Below are 22,171 nucleotides of genomic sequence, written 5' to 3'. Positions count from 1 at the left end.
CTTCTGCCCTCTGTCCCTTGCCCCCTGCCCCCACAGGAGGGGGCGGAGGATGGAGAAGAGTGGGCCGGGCCGGGCTGGGCAGGATTTTTAATGGCACGCTGCTGCCTGCCGGGACTCCGGCAGGCAGCAGCGTGCCATTAAAAATTGGCTCGCGTGCCGTCTTTGGCACGCATGCCATAGGTTGCCGACCCCTGGCTTAGTCTAACAGTTCTAAAAACTCAATTATGATTCAGACAGTCAACTGCAGAAATTCATAGCTAACTGCTAGACAAAGGTATATAATTCTATGTGCCTTTCCCAGATCAAAAATTTTAGTAAAATGGAAATAAGTTTGTATAATTAATTTGTTAAAAGAATCTTTATTAGAACCCTGCACTGAAAATCTTCTGACTTTTTGACCATTTAATGGTTAAACCCAACTCCCAAGTGTCTGGAAATAGGAAATGCACAGTTAAGACAGTCCAGAAAACCTTAACTGTGCCCCTGTACCATTTTCATGTATCTTTGATTTATAGAATAGCAGCTGGGAATATTTTGAATCCCTCCCATTCCACTCCGGGCTGTGAGAAGTCCATATTTATTGGGGTAGACATATTACAGTTCATATACTTTTCTGGTTTGAATGTGGACTTTTGGAAATATCCAGACTGTGAATGTGGATAACTGAAACTAGACCTTTCCCATCTTGCCTGTTTAGATGAATGAGCCCTGATTTTGGATTTTGTTCTGTATTCAACAACACAGTTAAGTTCATGTTTAACATTACAGTCAATAGGACATAAGTACATACTTAAATTTGTGTGTTTAAGTGCTTTGCTGAACTGGGGCCTGTGTGAGTGTCTACAGAGTGGATGGGAATATGGGTGAATATATGATTCTCTGAGAGTGTTGTTATGTGTGACTAACAGGATGCAGTGCCAGCTCTTGTGATTTTTGTCACAACTCTAGCAATTTTGGGGTGATTTTTTTACCTTTCATGTGAAAACATGAGGAAAGATTGCTAACTCATGAATTTTCACGTATTCAAAATGGCTACCACCTCCATTACTGTCAATGGGGCTGAAGCTAGCAAGATTGCCATCATTTCCCTGCAGCTCGTAGAAGTGAGACTTCAAATGTGAAGTTGCGGAACTATTAACTATGGTTTGTAACCTGTCCTTTAAATCGGCTTCTGTACCCAATGACTGGAAGATAGCTAATGTAACGCCAATATTTAAAAAGGGCTCTAGAGGTGATCCCAGCAATTACAGACCAGTAAGTCTAACGTCAGTACTGGGCAAATTAATTGAAACAATAGTAAAGAATAAAATTGTCAGACACGTAGAAGAACATAAATTGTTGGGCAAAAGTCAACATGGTTTCTATAAAGAGAAATTGTGTCTTACTAATCTATTAGAGTTCTTTGAAGGGGTCAACAAACATGTGGACAAGGGAGATCCAGTGGACATAGTGTACTTAGATTTCCAGAAAGCCTTTGACAATGTCCCTCACCAAAGGCTCTTACATAAATTAAGTTGTCATGGGATAAGAGGGAAGGTCCTTTCATGGATTGAGAACTGGTTAAAAGACACGGAACAAAGGGTAGGAATAAATGGTAAATTCTCAGAATGGAGAGGGGTAACAAGTGGTGTCCCCCAAGGCTCAGTCCTAGGACCAATCCTATTCAACTTATTCATAAATTTTCTGGAGAAAGGGGTAAAAAGTGAGGTGGCAAAGTTTGCAGATGATAGTAAACTGCTCAAGCAAAGCAGACTGTGAAGAACTGGATGGAGAGTTGGATTTCTGCTGCATAGGTCAGAAGGAAGCAAGCTAGTCTATTCCAAGATCATTCTAGGTTATGTCATACACCGTATCTGCTGAATAAAGCCTTTTTTGACTAAAAAGCTTGATGTATTATTCATTCTTCTCCATGCTCTCATATAGTTTTTAATCATATGCTAAATTTGTCTGCTTACCAAACTAAAAGGAAAACAGTCAACTGATTCTTGATTATATTTAGTCATTACAAAAGAGATTTTGGTCCTTTTCTTGCAAATCAAGATAGCCATTTCCACTTAGGATAGGCTATTGTTGGTAGCAGGAGTGTAGATTTGGGGGGTATGTAGAGGTGTTGTCTCCCCCAACTATATACAATGATTTTTTTTTCAGTAGTTTACAATTCAGACTTTAAAAAAACCCATTTGCTATGCACCCGTGATTCCTAATGTGAAGTAGAGCCCTGCAGTGGGACTGGGAGCTCATGGGTCTTGCAGGACCCGCTGCCATAATAGCAGGAGCAGGATAAAAATTCAAGAATCAATCCGGGAATGGGTGGGAGTGGGCATTGGGGGTGGGGTTGGGAATGGGATTAAAAATATAATCCTCCCATGCCACAAACACATGAACACCCCAGCCAGCAGCTGCCACTTTCCAGCCGCCCAGCTCTGAATTTCTGCTGGCAGCGGCACTGCTTTCAGAGCAGGGTGGCTGGGGAGTGGTGGTTCCTGGCCCCCCAAAATATAGAAGTCAAACTATCCCTATGATTAGCAGCCACCCTTTTATAAAAACTATCAGCTGTGAACTTTAGTAGGCAGTAATAATGTTTTTTTATTGTATTTTGTTCTTTAAGCTTAATGTGGCTTTTACATTACATTAGTAGTTTGAGAAAGTTTGGTTCAGTATTTATGAAAAACAAGTTTGCACAGTCAGCGATAAATACTCCTCCTCCTCCTACTAGCTTATAAATCAGTGGCGCCTGTTGGCAGTTAGGATTAGTAGGGGTGGCTCTTTGGACAAGTGCAAGTGTGAGAGAAGCCTATTTAGCATAATTTTGTCTCCTCCATAGAATCTAGCCTGGATTTCTTATAATTTATTTATCTTGTGGCCAATATGTGGGTTTCCTCCATTACATTTGTGATGTTGCACTCCATATGTTTTATGGAAATATGCTTATGATGTGAATATGATGTAACTGGAATATGCTTTATGCAAAAGGTCTCTTGTAAGGTATCATAACAAAGGTAATAACCTACTGAATATTTCTCCTATTTGTATGTATCATTCTTGTATCTGAAGCTAAAAATATGAAGTATAACTCTGAGGTCCTATTGTAATTATGCGAAGGGTGGACCATTAATGCTGGTTTGGAATCTTGATGGCTCCCATTGACTAGGAAAATTTGTTGTAAATGGCTCTGTTTACTTTCAAACCTTCCTGTTTACGCATGGGCCAGCCCAGGAAGAATGGAGGCTGGGATTTCACAAGACATGTGATCATGTCACCTGATGCTGGAATCCATCCTAAATCTGGTACTTTTCCATTTAGAAGGAGGGGTGGGGACCCAGAGAGACAAAAGATTCCTGCCTTGTGCCAAAGCTATAAAAAGGGGTGAAGCAGGACAGAGGTGGCTGCCAGTCATGAGAACACCCCACTTTCCACCTAAGATGTCTGCTGGAACTAACAAGAACTGTACCAGGGGAAAGGATTGGGCCCAGACTAGGAAGACATCTAGTCTGTGAAAGAAGCTTATTGGAACATCTCTGAGGGTGGGATATTATCTGTAATCAGTTTCCTAATGTATTAGGCTTAGACTTGCGTGTTTTTGCTTTATTTTTCCTGGCAACTTACTTTGTTCTGTTTGTTATTACTTGAAACCACTTAAATCCTACTTTTTATACTTAATAAAATCACTTTTGTTTATTAACGAACCCAGAGTAAGTGATTAATAGCTGGAGGAGCAAACATCTGTGCATATATCTCTGTGTTATAGAGGGTGGACAATTTATGAGTTTTCCCCGAATAAGCTTTATACAGAGTAAAATGGATTTATTTGGGGTTTGGATCCCATTGGGAACTGGGCATCTGGGTGCCGGAGCTAGGTGACCTGCTAAGCTATTTTCATTTAAAGCCTACAGCTTTGGGGGCGTGGACTAGACCTGGGTCTATGTTGCAGCAGGCTAGCATGTCTGGCTCAACAAGGCAGGGTTCTGGAGTCCCAAGCTGGCAGGGAAAACCAGCTCAGAGGTAATCTCAGCACGTCAGGTGACAGTTCCAAGGGGGTCTCTGTGACCGAACCCATCACAACATTATTTATGTCCATTGAGTTCAGTCATTGGCACAAGTGGGTGCATTCGCAGCTTTCCACGTCCTGAGGGTGTATTCTCTGGTACCATAACCCACTTTAGTGATGTGGAGTCACAGATTTCTCTATATTCAGCGATGAGATAAAAATAAGGGGTTATACAACTCGGGAGCCTCAGGGCCATATTCTCATCTCGCATTAATGTAAAGCTAGGGTGACTCAGCTGTCTTGAGTGTTTAGAATTCTTACTGCAAACTTGTGGTCTTTAAGCCACAGTCTGAGGAGGGGCTAACATTACAACAGGAATTACCAGGAAGAATTCAAGATGAGTCAGCCACATTTCCTCCTGGAATTACACCTTGCACTACTTGTACCTTCATAAAGATGGGCACAATTGAGCCCTTAATATTATCTAAAGATTCCAACATGTTTGTGTATTTATTTAATGTATCTAAGGGCTCAAGGCTGCCTCAGTGGCAGTTGAGAATGTTTAATACCTAGTAGTAAAATTGGGTGAAACTTTTTTGGTGAATAGTAAATTCACCGAAAAATGCATTGTCACAGGGTGGCACTGGCCTTTTGACTCATAAGCTGCTTCCCAGTTGGGTTTCAAGGGATGGCATCTGAGCCATAAAAATGGGGAAAGACTGAGATAGTGGAGGGTTCAATCTGGAGAAGGACAGGTGAGAGCTTCATGAGGGTGAGAGATTGGCAGGTGAGAGCCAGGAGACTATAGAAAGAAGCTGCAGGAGGCTCCTGGGGGAAAGCTGAAGGTAGAAGAGCAGCAGAGGGGTTTGCTGGCTGATCCCTCTTAACCAGAGGCTGGCCAACCAGGGCTGGAGATGGCTGAAGGCCAGAGAGCAGCAGAGGAAGTTGCCTGCTGACTTCTAAGCTGGAGAGCCAAAGCTGAGGGCCCGAGAGGGCTGATGGCAGAGAGAACAGTGAAGGGATTTATCCACTGATGTCTCCATGCTGGAGAGTTGAAGGCCAGCGAGGGTGAGGGATGCTCCCCTGGTGAGGATGAACTCCAGCATGGTGCACTCCCTGGCTTGAAGTGGTTCCATTATATACAGAGTTTACTGTTTGGTTTAATGTCTCTCAGTATCCCAGCTGTAAAAATTGTTTCAGCACTCGTGGTCCTGGTTGAAAGATAGGAGAGGACTGAAAAAGAGCCCACCTGTGGTGGAAGATGCTGGAGCATGCTAGGTGCTTTGTCCATGGCTGACCTCATGAGTGGGGACTGTCCTGGGCACCATGGTCAGGGAGTGCCATGGTCCAGACGCAAGATTGGGGCAGACCTCGATTGCAAGGCTGTGGAAGCGAGCTTAGGGCAATGGGGCAGGGGAAGCAGTGGAGCCTAGGGGCAATAGAGGGTTGGGGAGCCTGAGGAGGCAGTGGGGGCCAGGGCGGGAATGGGTGGAGAGCCTGCAGAGCTTAATTTGTTCCAGGGCTTGCCAGGGCTGAGCCCTGGCATCTCTATGCTTGGCAGTTAGCCCCAGCACCTCTGGGCTTGCCGTGTCAGTTACACATTACTCAGCACCCGGAGGAACTTCCCGAGCCTTGGCACCCCTACTTGAGTCCTGGCACCTCTTACATTACAAATTAAGCACTGGGATCCGGGGAGGCATCTTGGGCCAGGGGGGATGGGTGGGGAGCAGGGATGATGTGGGGGATGGGTGGGGGGCCAGGGGAGGCAGCGGGTCCAGGAACAAGGGGCGTGGGACTGGAAAAGGCAGCAGGGGTTGAAGGCAGTGAGGAATTGGATGGAGAGGATGGGTGGGGAGCCTAGGGAGGCAATGGAGGCAGGGTGGGTGGGGGAATCCGGGGAGGTGGTGGGGGCTAGGGGCAATGGGGGTGGGGTGGGTGGAGACCCTGGGGAGGCAAAGGGGGCTGATGCACCAAAATGCAAGTTCGCCCAGGATTCCATTTTCTCTGAGGCCAGCCCTGGCTTTGTCAATAGTGTAAAGATTGTGGGATATTAAGGACTGCATAAACTGGGTGTAAGAAATGGACTATGTGTGGGACTTCTAGTAATAAACTGGTCCCAAAGAGGGGAAGTATTGAGGCAAGAGAGCTGTTGTGGAGTTATTGGGGACTCTGAAGAAAAGGAAACTAAGGCAGTCCCTTGTTCTGCCACAAGAGGGCACTTCAGGCAGGCTTACCTTATTACATACATTTTGGGGGGCATTGAAAGTTATCTGCATTTTGGGTCAAATTTGGCAAATATTTTTGGCTGAAAAAAACTGGAAAGAAAAATTTCAGAAATGTCGAAAGGTTTTTTTTCCAACATTTTTCTAAATGAACTGCTTTGACAATGTTGATTCAAATCAATATTCAGAACTTTTCGTTTGACCCAAATTAGTATTTTTTGGTTTTTTGTTTCTCCAAAAATATTTTTTTAAATCCAGTTTTGGTTTGAAACTAACCAAAAATATTTATTTTTTTTTAATTTTTCTGTTCGACCACCGAACCAAAAAATCAATTATTTGCTCAGCCCTATCTAGTGAGAGGCACTACAGACCTTGCAGGTTTGGCTCCAGATATTCTACCTGATTCTACTGGACTGTGAATAGTGGAATGTACATAGAAAAGAAATGTTGGGGAACGTATATACTAGGAGCTTAACTGATGTCAAATGATATTTTCTTAACAATTGATCTTTTGCTGTGTTAGGACACACCAGCCAGGGAAATTGGATTCATGGGAGAATCTTTTTCATGTATTCTAGTATTGGTCTCTTAAATCATTTTGGTTTTTGAACAGTTTGAGAGATTTAGTATTTCAAATTGTCCTCAAGAGAAGAAAGCAGTGGGATAGGAAAGCCATGTTTGATCAAAAAGTTCTGTAGTGGATAAAAAGGGCATATTTTCTAATTTAATTTCATTCATTACTAGGCAAGTTATACACACATGTTCACTCATGCCAGGAGCCCCACTGAAGGCAACAGGAATGCACATATGAAGAAAGACAAACAACTAGACATTGCACAATAATTCAGGTACGATAAGGGAGTGGAGCGATTAAGGCAGAGGAGGAACACCTACTGTTAACAATATATAACTATCAGTAGTCAAAAGCTTACTGCCTTTAGGAAAGCAGATTGTAGGGTGAGATAGTAAATGAGCTAGCAGCAAGAGCTGCTGAGTAAATGAAAGAGCTGCTGCACTGTGGAACCTGATGTGAGAAAAACACAAGCAAATCTTTCCGAGTGGAGAAGCAGCTGTCCCCCAGGAGGAGCAAACAGAATCACTTCTAGAAGAAACATGTAAGTGAGAGAAGAAATTTGTGAACTGGGAGACTGAGACACTCCACACTAGAGGCTCGAACATTCCAACTTAACCCATCTTCCGGGTAATGTAATTTAATACAAAACAAACAAGCAAAAAAATCCCCACACTGGTGCAAGGATAAGGTTACTCTAGTTAGAACTCAGCAGTTAGGAAATGGCAAATGTTATGGTTGACCATGTAGCCTCAACTCTGCTTGTTTCATATACAGTGGGGACTGTTAAAATTAGACATAATATCTCTTTCTCCAATAACATATGTATGCAATATCTCAGCTTAGTATAGCTAAGTAAGACAGGATCAATGCCTTCTGAACTGTGGGCAGTATGCAGACATTGGGAGGTGTGAGTGGAGAAGCTATGCTGGGGAGGGAAGTCTGTATATCACCTAAATGCTGGGGATGTGAGGCACGCCATGCTTGGTCCAACTCAGCTGGTGTAGAGGCTAGCATTGTGTATGACCCAAGATAAGGACCACTTGATCAATTTATGGCTCAGAATACTAATGGTTTGGGAGGTGGATTAAATCCCCAAATTCCTGCAGAGTTCTCATACAAAATCTATTTACTTGGTCTTTGTGTGAAGGGCGGTGAATTTGACCAACAGTGACCAGTATTGTGTTGGGATGTATATATAAGGAGTTACAATTAAATACCATGAAACTTTAGGTAAGTACGACACTGTCAGTTCTACATTAACATAACATTTAATACAATTAGGTATTTAGCACCTGTAAACACACATACTTTCTTGACAGTTTATAGAAAGTCGCATGTCATGGTTGTTTAATTTGTAACAATAGATGTATAGGGCCAAATCTTCAGCTGGTGTAAATTGGTATAGCTCTTGCAAAGTTACATAAATATCAGGATATGGGAAGAAAACAGGAATGGTGGTGGGCTAAGAGGCTAAAGTGCAATATTCAACATGCAAACCAAGGTGCTTAGCAACCCACTCCTTTTTGAGGTCTTACAATAACTGGCATGCAGCAGCAATGCTCTTTTTAATTCAGGAATGGGTTCCTCTACGCTGCCTTACCAGTTCAGTACTTTTTACCTTATGCTTATTATGCACAGATCTTGGGAACTGTAGTACACAAGAATAAATCAAAAACAGAAAGCAGGTTGAACCTAGAATGTACAATTATTTGTAATGTGTTTGCTCAAATTAAAACTCAAAAGAATTCTCTGGGACATTCTGCTATGCATTCTTTTTAAAGATGGAATCTCTATAAAACTTCATATCTAAATGAATGTGTCAAAATCTATCTGTGATTAGTGTCCTAGATTTATGTGCATAGATACGTTTTGGTTTTGATCCCTATGCACTATAGAACTTTTCTATAAGGGGAACGTTAGAAGAGAACATATGACCTGACTGCTTTAGAGATCTGTTTTGTTTTGATTGGGGGAAAAGGAAATTACTTAGAAATCACAAACACAGGATATGAAAGAAATCCAGAATCTATGGGAACCAAGGGCTTGAACCAAAGCCCTTTGAAATCAATGGGAGTCTTCACTTCATTAGTGACTTCAATGGGCTTGTAATCAGACCCTCAGTACTGGTATTATAGTAGTAGAAACTAATCCTGACCTTCCGATGCATATAATTCAGCAGACCAACATTATCACACAATAGGACTGATGGAGTGATTTGGAACTTCATCAGACTCATTAAAGTGCTGTTCTATTCTGAAATGACTCTAAAAACAGCAATGCAAGGTTTTACATATTCCAACTGAGTCCACCAAATTTGCTCAATTTATGAGGTTTTTTTTTTAAATCACCTTTTTGAAAATTGCTAGCACTCCAAACTCATGCTGCATACTTTCCTTCTTGCGTATCATCACCAGTACCAAAGGTTCTAAAGGACTGTTTGAGGTATCAGTTACACTTGTGCAATCCCATTATCTTCACATTATACACTCAGTAACACCTGTGCAAACCCATTGTCCTCCCTGGGTTTGCACAAGTGTAACTAACTAATTAGAACTTTGTTAATTATTCTGTGGGCTAGGCACAAGAAAGAAGGGAATTCAGCTCATTCTCTCTATAGCAGTGTCCCCAACGCGGTGCCCGTGGGCACCTTGGCGCCCACGAGGGCATTTATGTGCGCCCGCCTAGTGCCCAGCAGGGGAGAGAAGCCGCAGCCCTGTGCCTGACGGGGACAGAGAACTCAGGCTGCAGGCACGGTGTTCTCTGTTCCCGGCAGGCGTGGGGCCCGCCTAGTGCCCAGCAGGGGAGAGAAGCTGCGGCCCCACGCCTGCCGGGGACAGAGAACTCAGGGGCTGCAGGCTGCGGGTGCCGGTGTTCTCTGTCCCCGGCAGGCACGGGGCCCACCTAGAATACCCCGGGGCTGTGGGCGCCGGTGTTCTCTGTCCTCGTGGCTTCTCTCCGGCTTCTCTCTTCTCTCTGGATTAATATATTATGTAATATTAAATATGATGTTTTTTGTATTATTTAATGTACAAATACAAAATAAGCCTTGAAAAATTGTTGGCGCCCGCCACACTCTTCTGAAAACATGAATGTGCTGCTGGCCACAAAAAGGTTGGGGACCACTGCTCTATAGGCTTGTCTTTACTGAAGAGTTAACTCGAGTTATCTCTTTTTGAGCTAGCTCAGGTGAGAGCAGCCACACTGCAATAACTCTTGACCAACAGAGTGGTTGTGTTAACAACCGACAAGTGCTACTCAAACTTTAGCCTAAACCAGGGGTCTCAAACTCAAATGACCACGAGGGCCACATGAAGACTAGTAGATTGGCCGAAGGGCCGCATTACTGACACCTCCCCCCCGCTGCCCTCGGCCCCGCCCCCACTCCACCCTTTCCATGAGGCCCCACCCCTGCCCTGCCTCTTCCCACCCCTTCCCTGCCCCCATTCCAACCCCTTCCCTGAAATCCCCACCCCAACTCTGCCCCCTCCCTGCCCCCAGTGGGAGCAGGAGGGGTGTGGGGTGTGGCAGGGGCTCAGGGCAGGGAGTTGGGGTATGGGGTGCAGGAGGGATGAGGGGTGCAGGAGGTCGGGGTGCAGCAGGGGTGCGGCAGGGGGCTCAGGGCAGGGAGTTGGGGTGTGGGGTACAGGAGGGGTGCAGGGTACGGCAAGGGGCTCAGGGCAGTGGGTTGGGGTGCAGGAGGGGTGTGGCAGGGGGTCAGGGTGCAGCCGGGGGCTCAGGGCAGGGGATTCGACTGCAGGAGGGGCTCGGGTGCGGGCTCGGGTGCGGGCTCTGGCCCGGTGCGCACCGGGGGCAGGGCAGCTCCCTGCCTGCTTGCCCTGCCCCTGCGCCGCTCCGGGAAGTGGACGGAACCTGGGGGAGGAGGGGCGTAGGGGTGTGTGTTGCTGTTGCTTCAGGCACCGCCCCCAGCATCTCCCATTGGCCGGGAACGAGCCAGACCCGCTCTAGGTAAATGCTGGGGAAGGGCTGGGGGGCTGCAAGGAGCTCACGGGTTGCAGAAAATAACCTTGTGGGCCACGTGTTTGAGACCCCTGGCCTAAACCCTATCATGGGCCAGCCAGCTCAAGGTAAAAGTGCCAGCACACTCAGATTCAGGTGGACAGGACTTGAGTAAGGAGCAACACTGGAGTTAACTGTATAGTGAAGACAAGCCCTTAATAATGTTAGGCATGGTTAAAAGGAGTAACAGCAGTAACAATGTCTCTATTCTAAAGTCAGCAACTATGACATTGAAAACACACCAGATGTTTTTGAATAGGAGAATGCCATTTTTACAACTGCATTTTTCAGAATAGAAAAACACTCAAATTAGGACTATCCAAAAAGGGAGAGCAACTGGATTAAGTTTATTGAGCTACTTAATTTAGCACTCCTCTGTCCTGTAGATGCATGCAGTTCCTCACAAAGACAAGGGAGGTTTGCATGCTGAGGTAATGGAGGAGCCGGCCCAAGGATCTGGACAATAGTTGTTGATTGACACGTCTAGTATAATAAGAATCATCTAGAGAAAATACTGTAAATCTGGACAGTGTCTTGTATTAAACAGGCAGGAACAAAAAGTGACCAGCCCCAAAAAAGGGCTTCCCACACTTAAGATCCCTGAGAATGATGGTTGTTATGAATCTTAACTAGAATTGAAACAGAAGTTGAAATGAGGCATTGAATAGGTACAACATACTATTTTGCCACAAAGTTAAGCAGAAAGTCACTGTTTAGCACCTACATCCAGAAGCTCTTGGCACAAGGTAGGTGTTTAATTACTTAGGGGTCCACATTATCCAGAGGATAATGATTTGGGTATCCAAATTCTGTAGCTGAAATCTGCAGTGCTACCTAGCATCTGTGGTTCCAGCCCTCCCAAAGCTATTGACATTCTAATATCTATTGCTTTGACATTAATCTTAGGTTCCGGAAAAGACTTCTACTTGCTGGAATTGTGAATGTTCGAAATATCATTTTGAACACATTGCAGCCGAAAGGAATAAATATACTAAGAAGGTAATTTACAAAGAGGATCATTTTTCACATTTGGTTTGGAGGTCTGGAGTAAACTACAAGATGTACAGACCTAGGAGCTACATTACAACCTCTTCTCTATTCTAATGAACACCTGATTCTTGATTCTTAATCTAATTTCCTTTTAGCCTTGTATTTCTGATATCCTGCTACTCAGATCTGTGTTTTCTGAATGGTTTTTGCTATTGGTTTATGCAATAATGAGGAACATTTGTAACATTCAATTACCTTTTTACTAAGACTTAGTTTTTGTTTGTTTAAATTTTGTTTCTTGAGGTAAAATAAATATGGTTTAAAAGATCTTAGTATTCAAAATATATTTAAATATAAAAGAAATTTTATTGAGCAACATTTTTAAACTTAAAATATTTTGTTAAAATGTGCTAACAAAAGAACTGTCAGCAATATATTTTAGATGTTTTGAAATTATGGTACTATACATATTTTAAAAATAGTTTATTACTTATTCTTAGTTTTTAAATACATATGTTTCAATTGCTACAGTCATCTTCCTGGTCCATCACTCTGTTTATGTAACTAGAGTTGGCTGGAAAAATTCTGACAAAATATTTTTTGTTGTAATTTTCCGGTTCATTGTAATAAAAATATTTTGTGAAGACAGTTCTATTTTGACAGAGTTCCCACAGAACCCAGACATGGTTCTGATGGAAAACCTGCCTCTAGGATCTTAGACTTTGAAGCAGCCCACCATGCAGACTGCCCCAGAGCAGGGGTTCCATTTCTTTTTGGGAAGAATTTTGAAACTTTTGGTTTTTCTTCTTTACAGGGATAAAACCAAATTTCTAAATATTCATATCATCCACAAAATGGAAGTATATGTAACCTCCTCCCCCCTTTCTTTAAGTCCCTCCATGGACTCCTCCTCTTCCACTGCATCGAATATAACCTGTTATCTCTACTTTCAAAGCCTTCCACAATCTAGTCCTACCATACATATCTGACCTTATCATAGGATCTCCCACCTTGTGTAGCTGATGATACCAATGCTTCTCAGACAAGTCCTTTCATGCTTTCTCACATGTTGCCCTTTAAGAGTGGGAGAAAAACTCCCAGTCAATAAAAAATTAATAAAGCCACTTCCTTATCCTCAAAGTCCCTCCTTAAAACTCATCTCTCCTGTGTACATATAGAAAACTGCAAACTGATAATGGCTAAGGAGGAAGTGAGCTGTGATCACTATTACTGACAGGCAAAGAATTGGACACATTCTATTATATTTCTTAACCTGTCTCTCACATCACATCTTGGTCCACTTCTTTGTCTCATCCACGTGTTATAGCTTGTCATTTAAATGATAAACTTTCCAAGATAGGAACTTTCATTTATATGTTTGTACAGTGGGGCCCATCCTGGTTGAAGTATTTAAATGCTACCTCATCGTGAATGATAAAAAAATAGTAAAAATGATTTCCAAGATTATCATATGGTTGTTCATTGTATTATAAAGTATGATTATCAACATAAACGATATTAGTCACTGAGATAGGCAGTGAACAGTAGGACTGAACACTGGCTCTGTGCTACATGACAAGGGTATCTGAAATTCACTCATGCATTGTTGGGTGGTTTTTTTTGTTGTTGTTCATTTGACTTTTAAAACAAAATTATGTCGTGTGGGGTGGAGAGTGCTTCCAGTGCTCCTGCAGTGGTGGAGGGAGTAGCTAAGCCTGTACAGTGCATACTGCTTTCAGGGCTCATGGATGTGGGTGTGTGAATACAGAGGAATGGGTTTTTGCAACTCCTTTAAAAAACTAGCCTGCGTTTCCTTCAGTCCTCTCCTGGTGGATCTGTCCAGAGGGTGAGAATGGAGTAGGGTTAAGAGATTCTTAGTAACACAGTTCAGAATTTGAAATATTAATAAAATCGGAAATACACAAAGCTATTAAAAATTCTCTGTAATGTATTGCATTGTGCAGTCAGTCACTTCTAAAGCAGGGGTTCTCACAACAAAATTTTTGGTGGCCTCAAAGTGCAGCCACCAACTCTTGCTGGTGGCAGCTCTGACAATTTTTCCTAAAAATCTTAATTAACTTTAGGAAAAACAAATAAATATACATACATATACATGTCCAAATCATTACAATTTATTTATTTAGGGTATTTTTTTGTAGACTCAATAATAAAAATAATATACAGTTGTCTTTAGTCTTCACTGGACCTAAACAAATAAGGTGCTTTGCACATTCTTGTCTTTTTTTGTTGTTATTGAGAAATGCTGTTCTAAAGGCTCCACTCATTGACCATTCAGAGTTCTGCTCATGGAGACCTGTACAAGAGTTTGCCGGGGCTCGACCCTCTCCAGGGCGACGGGGAGCCACACTGACTCACTACCCACTGGGGCTGGGCACTCTGTCTGGCGGCAGGGTTTCCCCGGCGGTCCTTGCTGTCCTGAGAGGCACGATAAGCCCGACGCTAGCTTCGGGCGGACACCAACGTTATGTCCGGGCTCAGACCCTCAGTCGGGGCTGAGCAACAGTAAAAGGTATTTCAGCCCAGGCCCTAGGTCAGGGTGGGGCAACAAACACTGGGACAGGCGCTCAGGCCCTCAGTCAGGGCTGGGTGGCAGGGGGGTGCGCAGGCCGTCCCACTCCACTGCGTCCCAGCCCGGGGCCCTAGCAGCGGCAGAAGGCCCGCTGCGTAGTCAGTGGGGATCCTGGCTGCAACACACTGACATAGGCTCCGGTAATACTGCAGCCAGACTGGAGTCGGCTGCCCCCGGGCTACTTCCACTCTCCCCCTCTGGGCCTACCTGGGGGCTGTTGTTGGCCTCGGGGGGGTCCTGGACCATGGGTTCATCCAGCCAGGCGTCGTTCGGCAAGTCCCGCAACTCCTCCAGGTAGTGGGCGTAGGGCAAGCCCGGTGGCTCCTCGGGGTAGCGGGCGCAGGGCAGGCCCGGCGGCTCTTGTCGTCCGCCCTGGGTCACCGAGGTTTCCCCGCCCCGAGCTAGGCTGGGGATGTCTGGTCTCTTCGGCAGCTGGGGCCTGATTGAGTTCTGAGGGCCAGCCTTTATGCTTCCGGGTCTGACCCTCTGAGGGGCGGGCTCAGTGCTCCCTGGCTCCGCCCACTCTGACCTCCGGATGGGCTCTTCCCTCTCCGGGGCTCCAGGGAGACACACCGACTCACTACAAGACCCTGCAGGCTGCTGAGGTTTAGCTACTACATAAGCTCTTTCTCAGTGGTGAGAAAGAGATGGGAATCCTGCACTGCTGCTTGGAATATCTGGCATTAGGAGAAAAGTAATACTTACTGGCATTATTCTAATGTTTCTAAAACCATTTTAGTAATGTTCATGAATCATTGGACACCAAAGATTTTTGCTCCCAATTTGGATTGTCTGTGGGGTGTTTTTTTTTTAACTATAAATATGAGCATTGTTGCTGACATCAATTTTTACAAAGTACTGCACTATACCAACTACGCCAGCCAGCAGATCTGGCTAGGCACACAGGAGAGCAGATACTGCAACTTCTCCAAGTGTGATGCAATGGGCTTGCAGCTTGTGCTTGCAGCTTGTGCCATCATTTACACCTGTGTAACGTGGGCATAAAAAGCTCCCAAATTCAAAGCCTCCACTCATTTACGATGCCATCACTGGTATAATGAGGGAAGAATTCTGATTCTATAGCATTGTGCATCCACCTGGCACAAGCATCAAGGACTACACAAGTGTGAGGCAATGGAGGATCAGTCTCATTGTGCCTGAGTCAGTCACAGGCCTCCTGGAGCAGGGTCTTAAAGGCTCAAATGAACCCTAAATACTTGAAGTAGCCAGTTGGTTTTTGTTCTGGTGGCCATTGGTTTTACGTGTGTGCAAAGGCGAGTACACGTTGTTTGCAACACTGCAACAAACTTCTGTGGAGGGGTAAATTTCATCCTTGTGATAAAGATTCTGGTGCTTTGACAACTTTTTTTTATTGTTTGTAACAGGTGCTAGATTAATAGTACTTGGAACTAAGAGTCTCTTCCCCTTGTTTTTAATCCCTTTAACAGGTATAGTACAGATATCAAGAGTGAAATCTTCCACATACTGTATCGCCAACATGCTCACAATTTATACTCATACAATTCATGTCCGGGACTGCCGACAACATGTCAATTAGTACCCAGTGTGATGATGTATTTGGTGATATTAACTTTATTCTGTAGATTTGGACTGAGATTTTATAATCTACACCATGTGAAATGAGAATATCAGCCATCAGATAGGAAATGCTTTCAGTCACTAATGTGGTCATATTAGAACTAGTGACCAAGAGGCGAAAAGGCTCTCCATTCCCAGGAGCCATATAATCTCTCCGTTTTGTAGTATGTAGTAGCTGATTTTTAAAGGTACTCTATAGATAACTTTTTTATAACTGTGTCTTCTGTCTTAGAACACTGACAGATAAACAGAACATCTCAAAAGAATCACTGACTTATTCTGAGAAGATCCAAGAAAAAGGCAAAGAACCCCCAGGTAAGCAAATAAAGGATATTTGTTTGAAAACTTGGGTCATTGCAGCTTGTTTCAGTTGTTCCAGTGATAGTAGGGACTGGAGAAGTCATGATATTCTGCATGATTTATTAAATAGGGAAAGAAACCTGAATTGAGAGAGAAATTTGCATTAGTAGCATATTATGGGTAGTGGTAGCTGCTCCATATTTAAGGTCTGGTTGAGGGATCCTTTTCTAGTAATCTCTAGTGTGTTCATTTGGCCTTTGTGTATTCTTGTAAATTGTATTGAATAAAGTTCAAGGCTGGGTGTGACGTGCATGGCTGATGGGATAGGGGGAGTGATGAAGAATGAAAATAAAACTTGAACTGTGGTAAATCAGGATGACTCAAAACTGCTGGAAGGTTTGTGTAAACCCATGTGATCAGACCAATTTCACCAGGCTCTAGAGTGGCCTTCATCTGGTTTGGAGAGAATTACTACATAAAAGTGAAAAAAACTAATCTAATTGTAGGCAGAATCTCACAGGGATCCCCTGTTAGCTTTACCACTGCAGCCTGTTCACAAGTTTTGAAATAATAGGGAACCTTATAGGATTGTGTGTGTTAGGCAATAACATTAGGCTGAAAAGATGAAGAAATGGCAATGCTCCACAGCAATCTTATATGCAGATTTTTAGCTACAGAAGCCATTCTAAGCTCACACAAAAGGATTTTTATTTAACAAAGGCATGGACAGCTGGCAGATTCATTCTGTAAAGCCAATTACAAACCAGAATAGTCAAATGTGATCGCTAATTGTCCGATGTTCAGAGTTCAGAAGTATTTGATGGGACCTTTTGGGACACAGATTACATGTATAGATAGTTACTAAGGCTCTGATTTAGCCAAGTACTTGGCATGCGCCTGACTTTAAGCTAGGGTGACCAGACAGGAAATGTGAAAAATCGGGACAGCGGGTGGGGGGTAATAGGCACCTATATAAGAGACAGCCCCAAATATCGGGACTGTCCCTATAAAATCGGGACATCTGGTCACCCTACTTTAAGCACAAGCTGTCCAAATACCTTGCTGAATCAGGGTCTTATGTAAGTTTTTGTTAGCTTTGTTCTGCCATTTGTGTCAATGAACCTGTAGCAGGGTCCAGAGTCCATGTTAACTTTCTGTTTGACAGATAACAAACTTCATGCTTTGAGATCATACACAAGTACAAGTGCTGAGTCACAAGGCAAGGTTGGGGACTGAATGCTCAAGAATGTTCTCAGAAGTTATATAGGAAAAAAACTATGACAGTCACATGGTAAGAGAAGAAAGCCTTTAAGAAGGGAGAGTACCACACCCAGTTGTTATGGTCTAGGACTAGGCTGTATACCTAGACAGTAGGAGGGAATCCTGTCTGTTTTCTAGTAGAACACTTTTGTGAGTTTTTCTCTTGTTGTAATCAGTGGACAGTGAAAGTTCAGAACTATAACCTTGAGGGATAAAACTGCTGTTTAAAAGATGGATTAATTTTTTATTGCTGAGCCAACAGATCCATTCCATCTTGTCTACACAATCCCACAGGCTATGGGGCGAGGCCCAGATTTTGATATCCATTGAACCGATGTAAATCCAAGTAACCACTGAAGTCAGTGAGAGTTGCTTACTGGCTTAAAACTTATGTAAGTGGAATGAGAATGGGGTCCAATTCTAACATAATTGGCCTGATTCTCCTCTCATGAATGCCAGTTTTACATTGATGCAACATAATTGACTTTAGTGGAGTTACTACTGATTTACCTCAGAGTGGGACCAAGATCCAGTTAAAATTTGTCTTAATTGTAAGAAGCCATCCAACTTGACTAATGTAATATTATAAGATTTGTTTTTAACTTATTTGCATCCCTTCCCAATTCCCCTTTTTTCGTAGGGCTACAGAGGTTCTCAAACTGGGGGTTGTGACCCCTCATGAGTCGCAAGGTGGTTACAGTGGGGTCGCGAGCTGTCAGCTCTGTGGGGCTGATAGCCCCAAGCCCTTATTAAATTGAATTACCCTCCCCACATTTTTAATTTATAAGGGCGGGAGGTGTCACACACAGAGGCTTACTGAGTAAAAGGAGTCACCAATACAAAAAGTTTGAAAAACACTGGGCTACTTAATGGCAGAGTCCAAATGAGATATTCTGTAAGGGATTTCTTTATTTCAATGCTTATAGACAACCTTTGCCTTAGTAGTTCACTGCAGTCAGTGAACAATGCATTCTATTATAATTTGCTAATGCTGCATTTTCCCCCACAGGAATAGATATAAGGAGATTTCACATGCTGAAATATTTTCATACTTTTAGCCTAATTGAAAATGATGTCTGCTGTTTGTTAAATATATTTGCTTTTGGAGGCTAGAAAAACCTCTGTTTAATTTTCCAGGCTACAGGCTTATAAACAGAGGATTGATAAGATAGCAGTAGGGGCTAAAAGGAATGGTGCAGAGACAAGCAGCAACTTAAGGGAAGTATAAGGGCTGGTGAATACAGAACAGAGTATTCTTTCATGAGGGCCACAGTTAGTAAAAAGGTCTTAAGAGAAATTTAAACCAGGGAAATAACACTTTGCCAGCTTGTTAAGCCTCATACTTTGTTGTAGGGGGGTTTATGGTTTTGTTGATCAAACCATATTAGAGGAGAATGGATGGTCTCTTGGTTAAGTCTCAGTTCTGGGAGTAAAAATAATTCAGTTCTAATGCCAGCTCCATCACAGATTTCCTGTTTGAAGCTGAACCAGTCCCACTGGGCCAAATACTGCTCCTATTCAAGTCAATGCCAAAACGTGTGTTGACTTTAACAGCCCAATCCTGTTCTGACTGCTCTCTCAGGCCTCAGTTTCCTTTACCATAAAATGGGGATAATTCTTACTCCACAGGTGTGTTATGAGTCCAACTTAATTAAAGCTTGTAACATGCTCTGAGATCCTTGGATGAAAGCTGCTGTAAATATGGGCTTGGCAGAATTAGATTTGTATTCTTTTATACAGTAGAACCTTGGGAATGGAGGTTGTTCATAACTCTGAACAAAACGTTATGGTTGTTCTTTCAAAAGTTTACAACTGAACATTGACTCAATACAGCTCTGAACCTTTTCTATGCAAAAGAAAAATGCTACTTTCCCTTTATTTTTTTAGTAGTTTATGTTTAAGACAGTACTGTACTGTATTTTGTTTTTTTTGTCTCTGCTGGCTGATTGTGTACTACCACTTCCAAATAAGGTGTATGGTTGACCAGTCAGTTCGTAACTCTGATGTTCTACTGTAATTTCAATAGAAATATCAATGTTTTTTTTAAGCATTTTTTCTATTTTTAAATTTTCATAGTTGCAGGAACTAAGGGCGGGGGAAGAGTCAGACAATTATTTAATGACAGATGTTGCATTTGAAAAGTTAAAGCTTTATAACCATTACAATACAAATTATCAACATCACATGTCAAAATAGACAAAATAAATAGCCTTAAATCGGACTCTGATATGTTCTCAAGCATAATTTCTTACTTTGCCTATTTGTAAATTTCAGTGATCATTGATGGAAATATTTTGTCATTGGTTTGTGTGTGTAGGGTGAAATGATGTTTGTTAACATTTATGGATAAAAATTGAATCTTTACACACCTATATAAATGTACAAAGTACTATTATATATGCAGTGCTTTTAATCTTAAAGGCATTTCACAAATTGACAAGCATGTGCATGGGGATATAGTATTTGTGGTCAGAAAAAACATAATTTAGAGGGCTGTTCAAATTTGTTTTATTGAAACTGTTTTTCACTGGAGAACTTGGTTTTCAGCTAAACAAAATTTTTCATAAAAAAGTATCTGCTTTCCATGGAAAATTATTATTTTTTTTGTTGAAAAACCAACTGTCTGAAAACTGAAATATTTGTATTTGGATCTGCCACTGTGGTGCCTCGAGAGCTGCAGTTAATTTGCCTTATGTCTCCCATTCGCCTCTGGGATCAGGCTTCCATGAATCACTGCCTCCCCACCAGAGGGAGAGACCAGGGTACATCCCAGGAAATTTAATCCAACCAGGGAGCTCAGCCCATAGAGGAGAATGGGGGAGGGAGGGAACATGAGGCACCCAAACTGCAGTTCCTATAAGGCACCGCAGTGGCATATCTGAATCAAAATATTTTGGTTCTCATTATTTTGGGGGTGGAAATCCTTCCTCAGGGGAAAAAAAATTCTGACCAGCTCTAATATGCAGTGAATGATTCAGCCAGCTGTCCCCAGAATCCAGACAAGTCATCTTAATCAGTGTCATGCTTCAGTAGGGAAAAAGTGACGCAGGAAAGTGCCAAAGGGGGCAGGAGCAATCAGAGCTGCAAGAAGAGGGCACAAAAACCTTTCCATCTGCTGCACCAAGGAATTTTAGGCTGCACTTAGTTGTGCTAACCCCTTTGAGATGAAAAGGTCATTTACTTTGCTGATGGGCTCAACGTATCTACATATACAATTTGCTACGTCATAGTGCATTTAAAAAAAAAAACAATATGAAAGAGTCGTTTTTTAGTTCCACATTGGTTCCAGTTAGTGCTCTGAGTTCATCACCCGTCTATACCTCTAATACAATTTGATCTTCAGACAATGCATAGTAGTTCTTCAACTATGCGTGGTACTTATTTTGCTTTTCTGAAAATGAATAATCATCTCATTCAGCTGTTAGCCAGTAGTTCCTTCCCAGGCTCTTTCTATGTCACCACGTGCCTCTGCTATGTGAGAGCAGAAAAGTTGTTTTCATTTGCTGCTGCTCTTACAAAGCCATCTAGGAAATGGAATAATCAGCTCCTTTAGAATCCTTTGGTTTATTTCCAGGATGCAGAACTATTTTCAGTTATTCTTTTTCTCCAGGCAGTCACATTACAGACACTGAAAGGGTATTCAAGTTCACACAGCTATCCTGTATACATGTGTAAGGGACCGGGATGTAGGCAGTCATGTCTAGTGGTCACAAATGGCCTGAGGCCTACCCACCAGGAACAGGAGTCACCAGGCCAGAGTTGGAGGAATTGCAAGGTCAGGTCCCATAAACAAGACTCAGGGTCAGAGTCAGGCCTGGTCAGAGACTGGCATAGGCGACACATGGGGTCACATGCACCCCAGATTTCTGCCAGGATGGGAGTTGGGCTGAGCAATGCTAAAGGGACGTGCCTGGGAAAGGCACCAGCCACGAGCACTCCTGCTGAACCCTACTATTTGTCGCCCAGAGCAGGGAAGCGAGACTGGACTGACAGCACAGCTCTCCGCCAGAGGGGGCACGGGGAGATGGATGGAGGTTTGGGGGAGGCAGCTGGGGCCAGGGCACCAAAATACAAGTTCTCTCAGGGTGCCATTTTCCCTAAGGCCAACCCTGGCAGGGCTGGTCTTAAGGGTGGGCAATCACCAAAGATGCTATGGTCAGGGGGGTGCCAGGGTCAAGAGGGTGTTGGTGAAGAGTACCTTGGCAGTCACCAGGAAGTTGACCATGGCAAGGGGAGGGAGGTTCTGCCATTGTGTCCCCTGCCCCCAATCAGCAGTTACCAGTCACTTATGGCTGGAGATCAGAGGTAGTATCAGGTTAGACTCAAAAGACAGGAATCAGGGTTGAAGTCAGGCTGGAGTCAGAGATCAGGCAACAAGGCAAAGTCTGGTGTTGCAGCAGGCCAAGGTCTGTGTGATTACCCAGACAACTTCCTGGGGCAACTCCTGGGGTTTAGTAGAGGCACTTGGCCAATCAGAAGGCAGCAAGATACAGTCACTCTGGGTCGCATAGGTGGTATTTCCTGCAGCACCTACTCTCCACAATGCTCCCTGACCATGGCCTCTTGGTGGCACTGTGGAAATATTAGCTACCGCAGGCTCCGCAGATCTGGTTTCCAGTCCCTGGGCCTTA

The 22,171-nt window shown here is 43.3% G+C and overlaps 1 protein-coding gene across 3 annotated transcripts in view; it reads left to right on the top strand.

Moving 5' to 3' along the window:
- Positions 1-7,136: 7,136 nt before the first annotated feature.
- ACSBG1 (acyl-CoA synthetase bubblegum family member 1) overlaps positions 7,137-22,171 on the top strand; it is a 71,795-nt gene continuing 56,760 nt past the window's right edge. For 2 of the 3 annotated variants that reach the window (XM_054041582.1, XM_054041581.1), the window contains exons 1-2: positions 14,096-14,321; positions 16,213-16,295. In XM_054041582.1, coding sequence (XP_053897557.1) covers positions 14,098-14,321; positions 16,213-16,295 — 307 coding nt within the window. In that variant the 5' untranslated portion in view covers positions 14,096-14,097. Of the gene's footprint in view, positions 7,326-11,707; positions 11,801-14,095; positions 14,322-16,212; positions 16,296-22,171 lie in introns of those variants that run through there. The other variant, XM_054041583.1, reaches the window with a different exon arrangement.

The sequence above is a fragment of the Malaclemys terrapin genome, chromosome 10 (genome assembly GCF_027887155.1).
Source record: "Malaclemys terrapin pileata isolate rMalTer1 chromosome 10, rMalTer1.hap1, whole genome shotgun sequence".
NCBI classification, from domain to species: domain Eukaryota; kingdom Metazoa; phylum Chordata; order Testudines; family Emydidae; genus Malaclemys; species Malaclemys terrapin.
The sequence above is the reverse complement of the archived record's forward strand: the minus strand, read 5'-3'. Positions and strand labels throughout refer to the sequence as shown.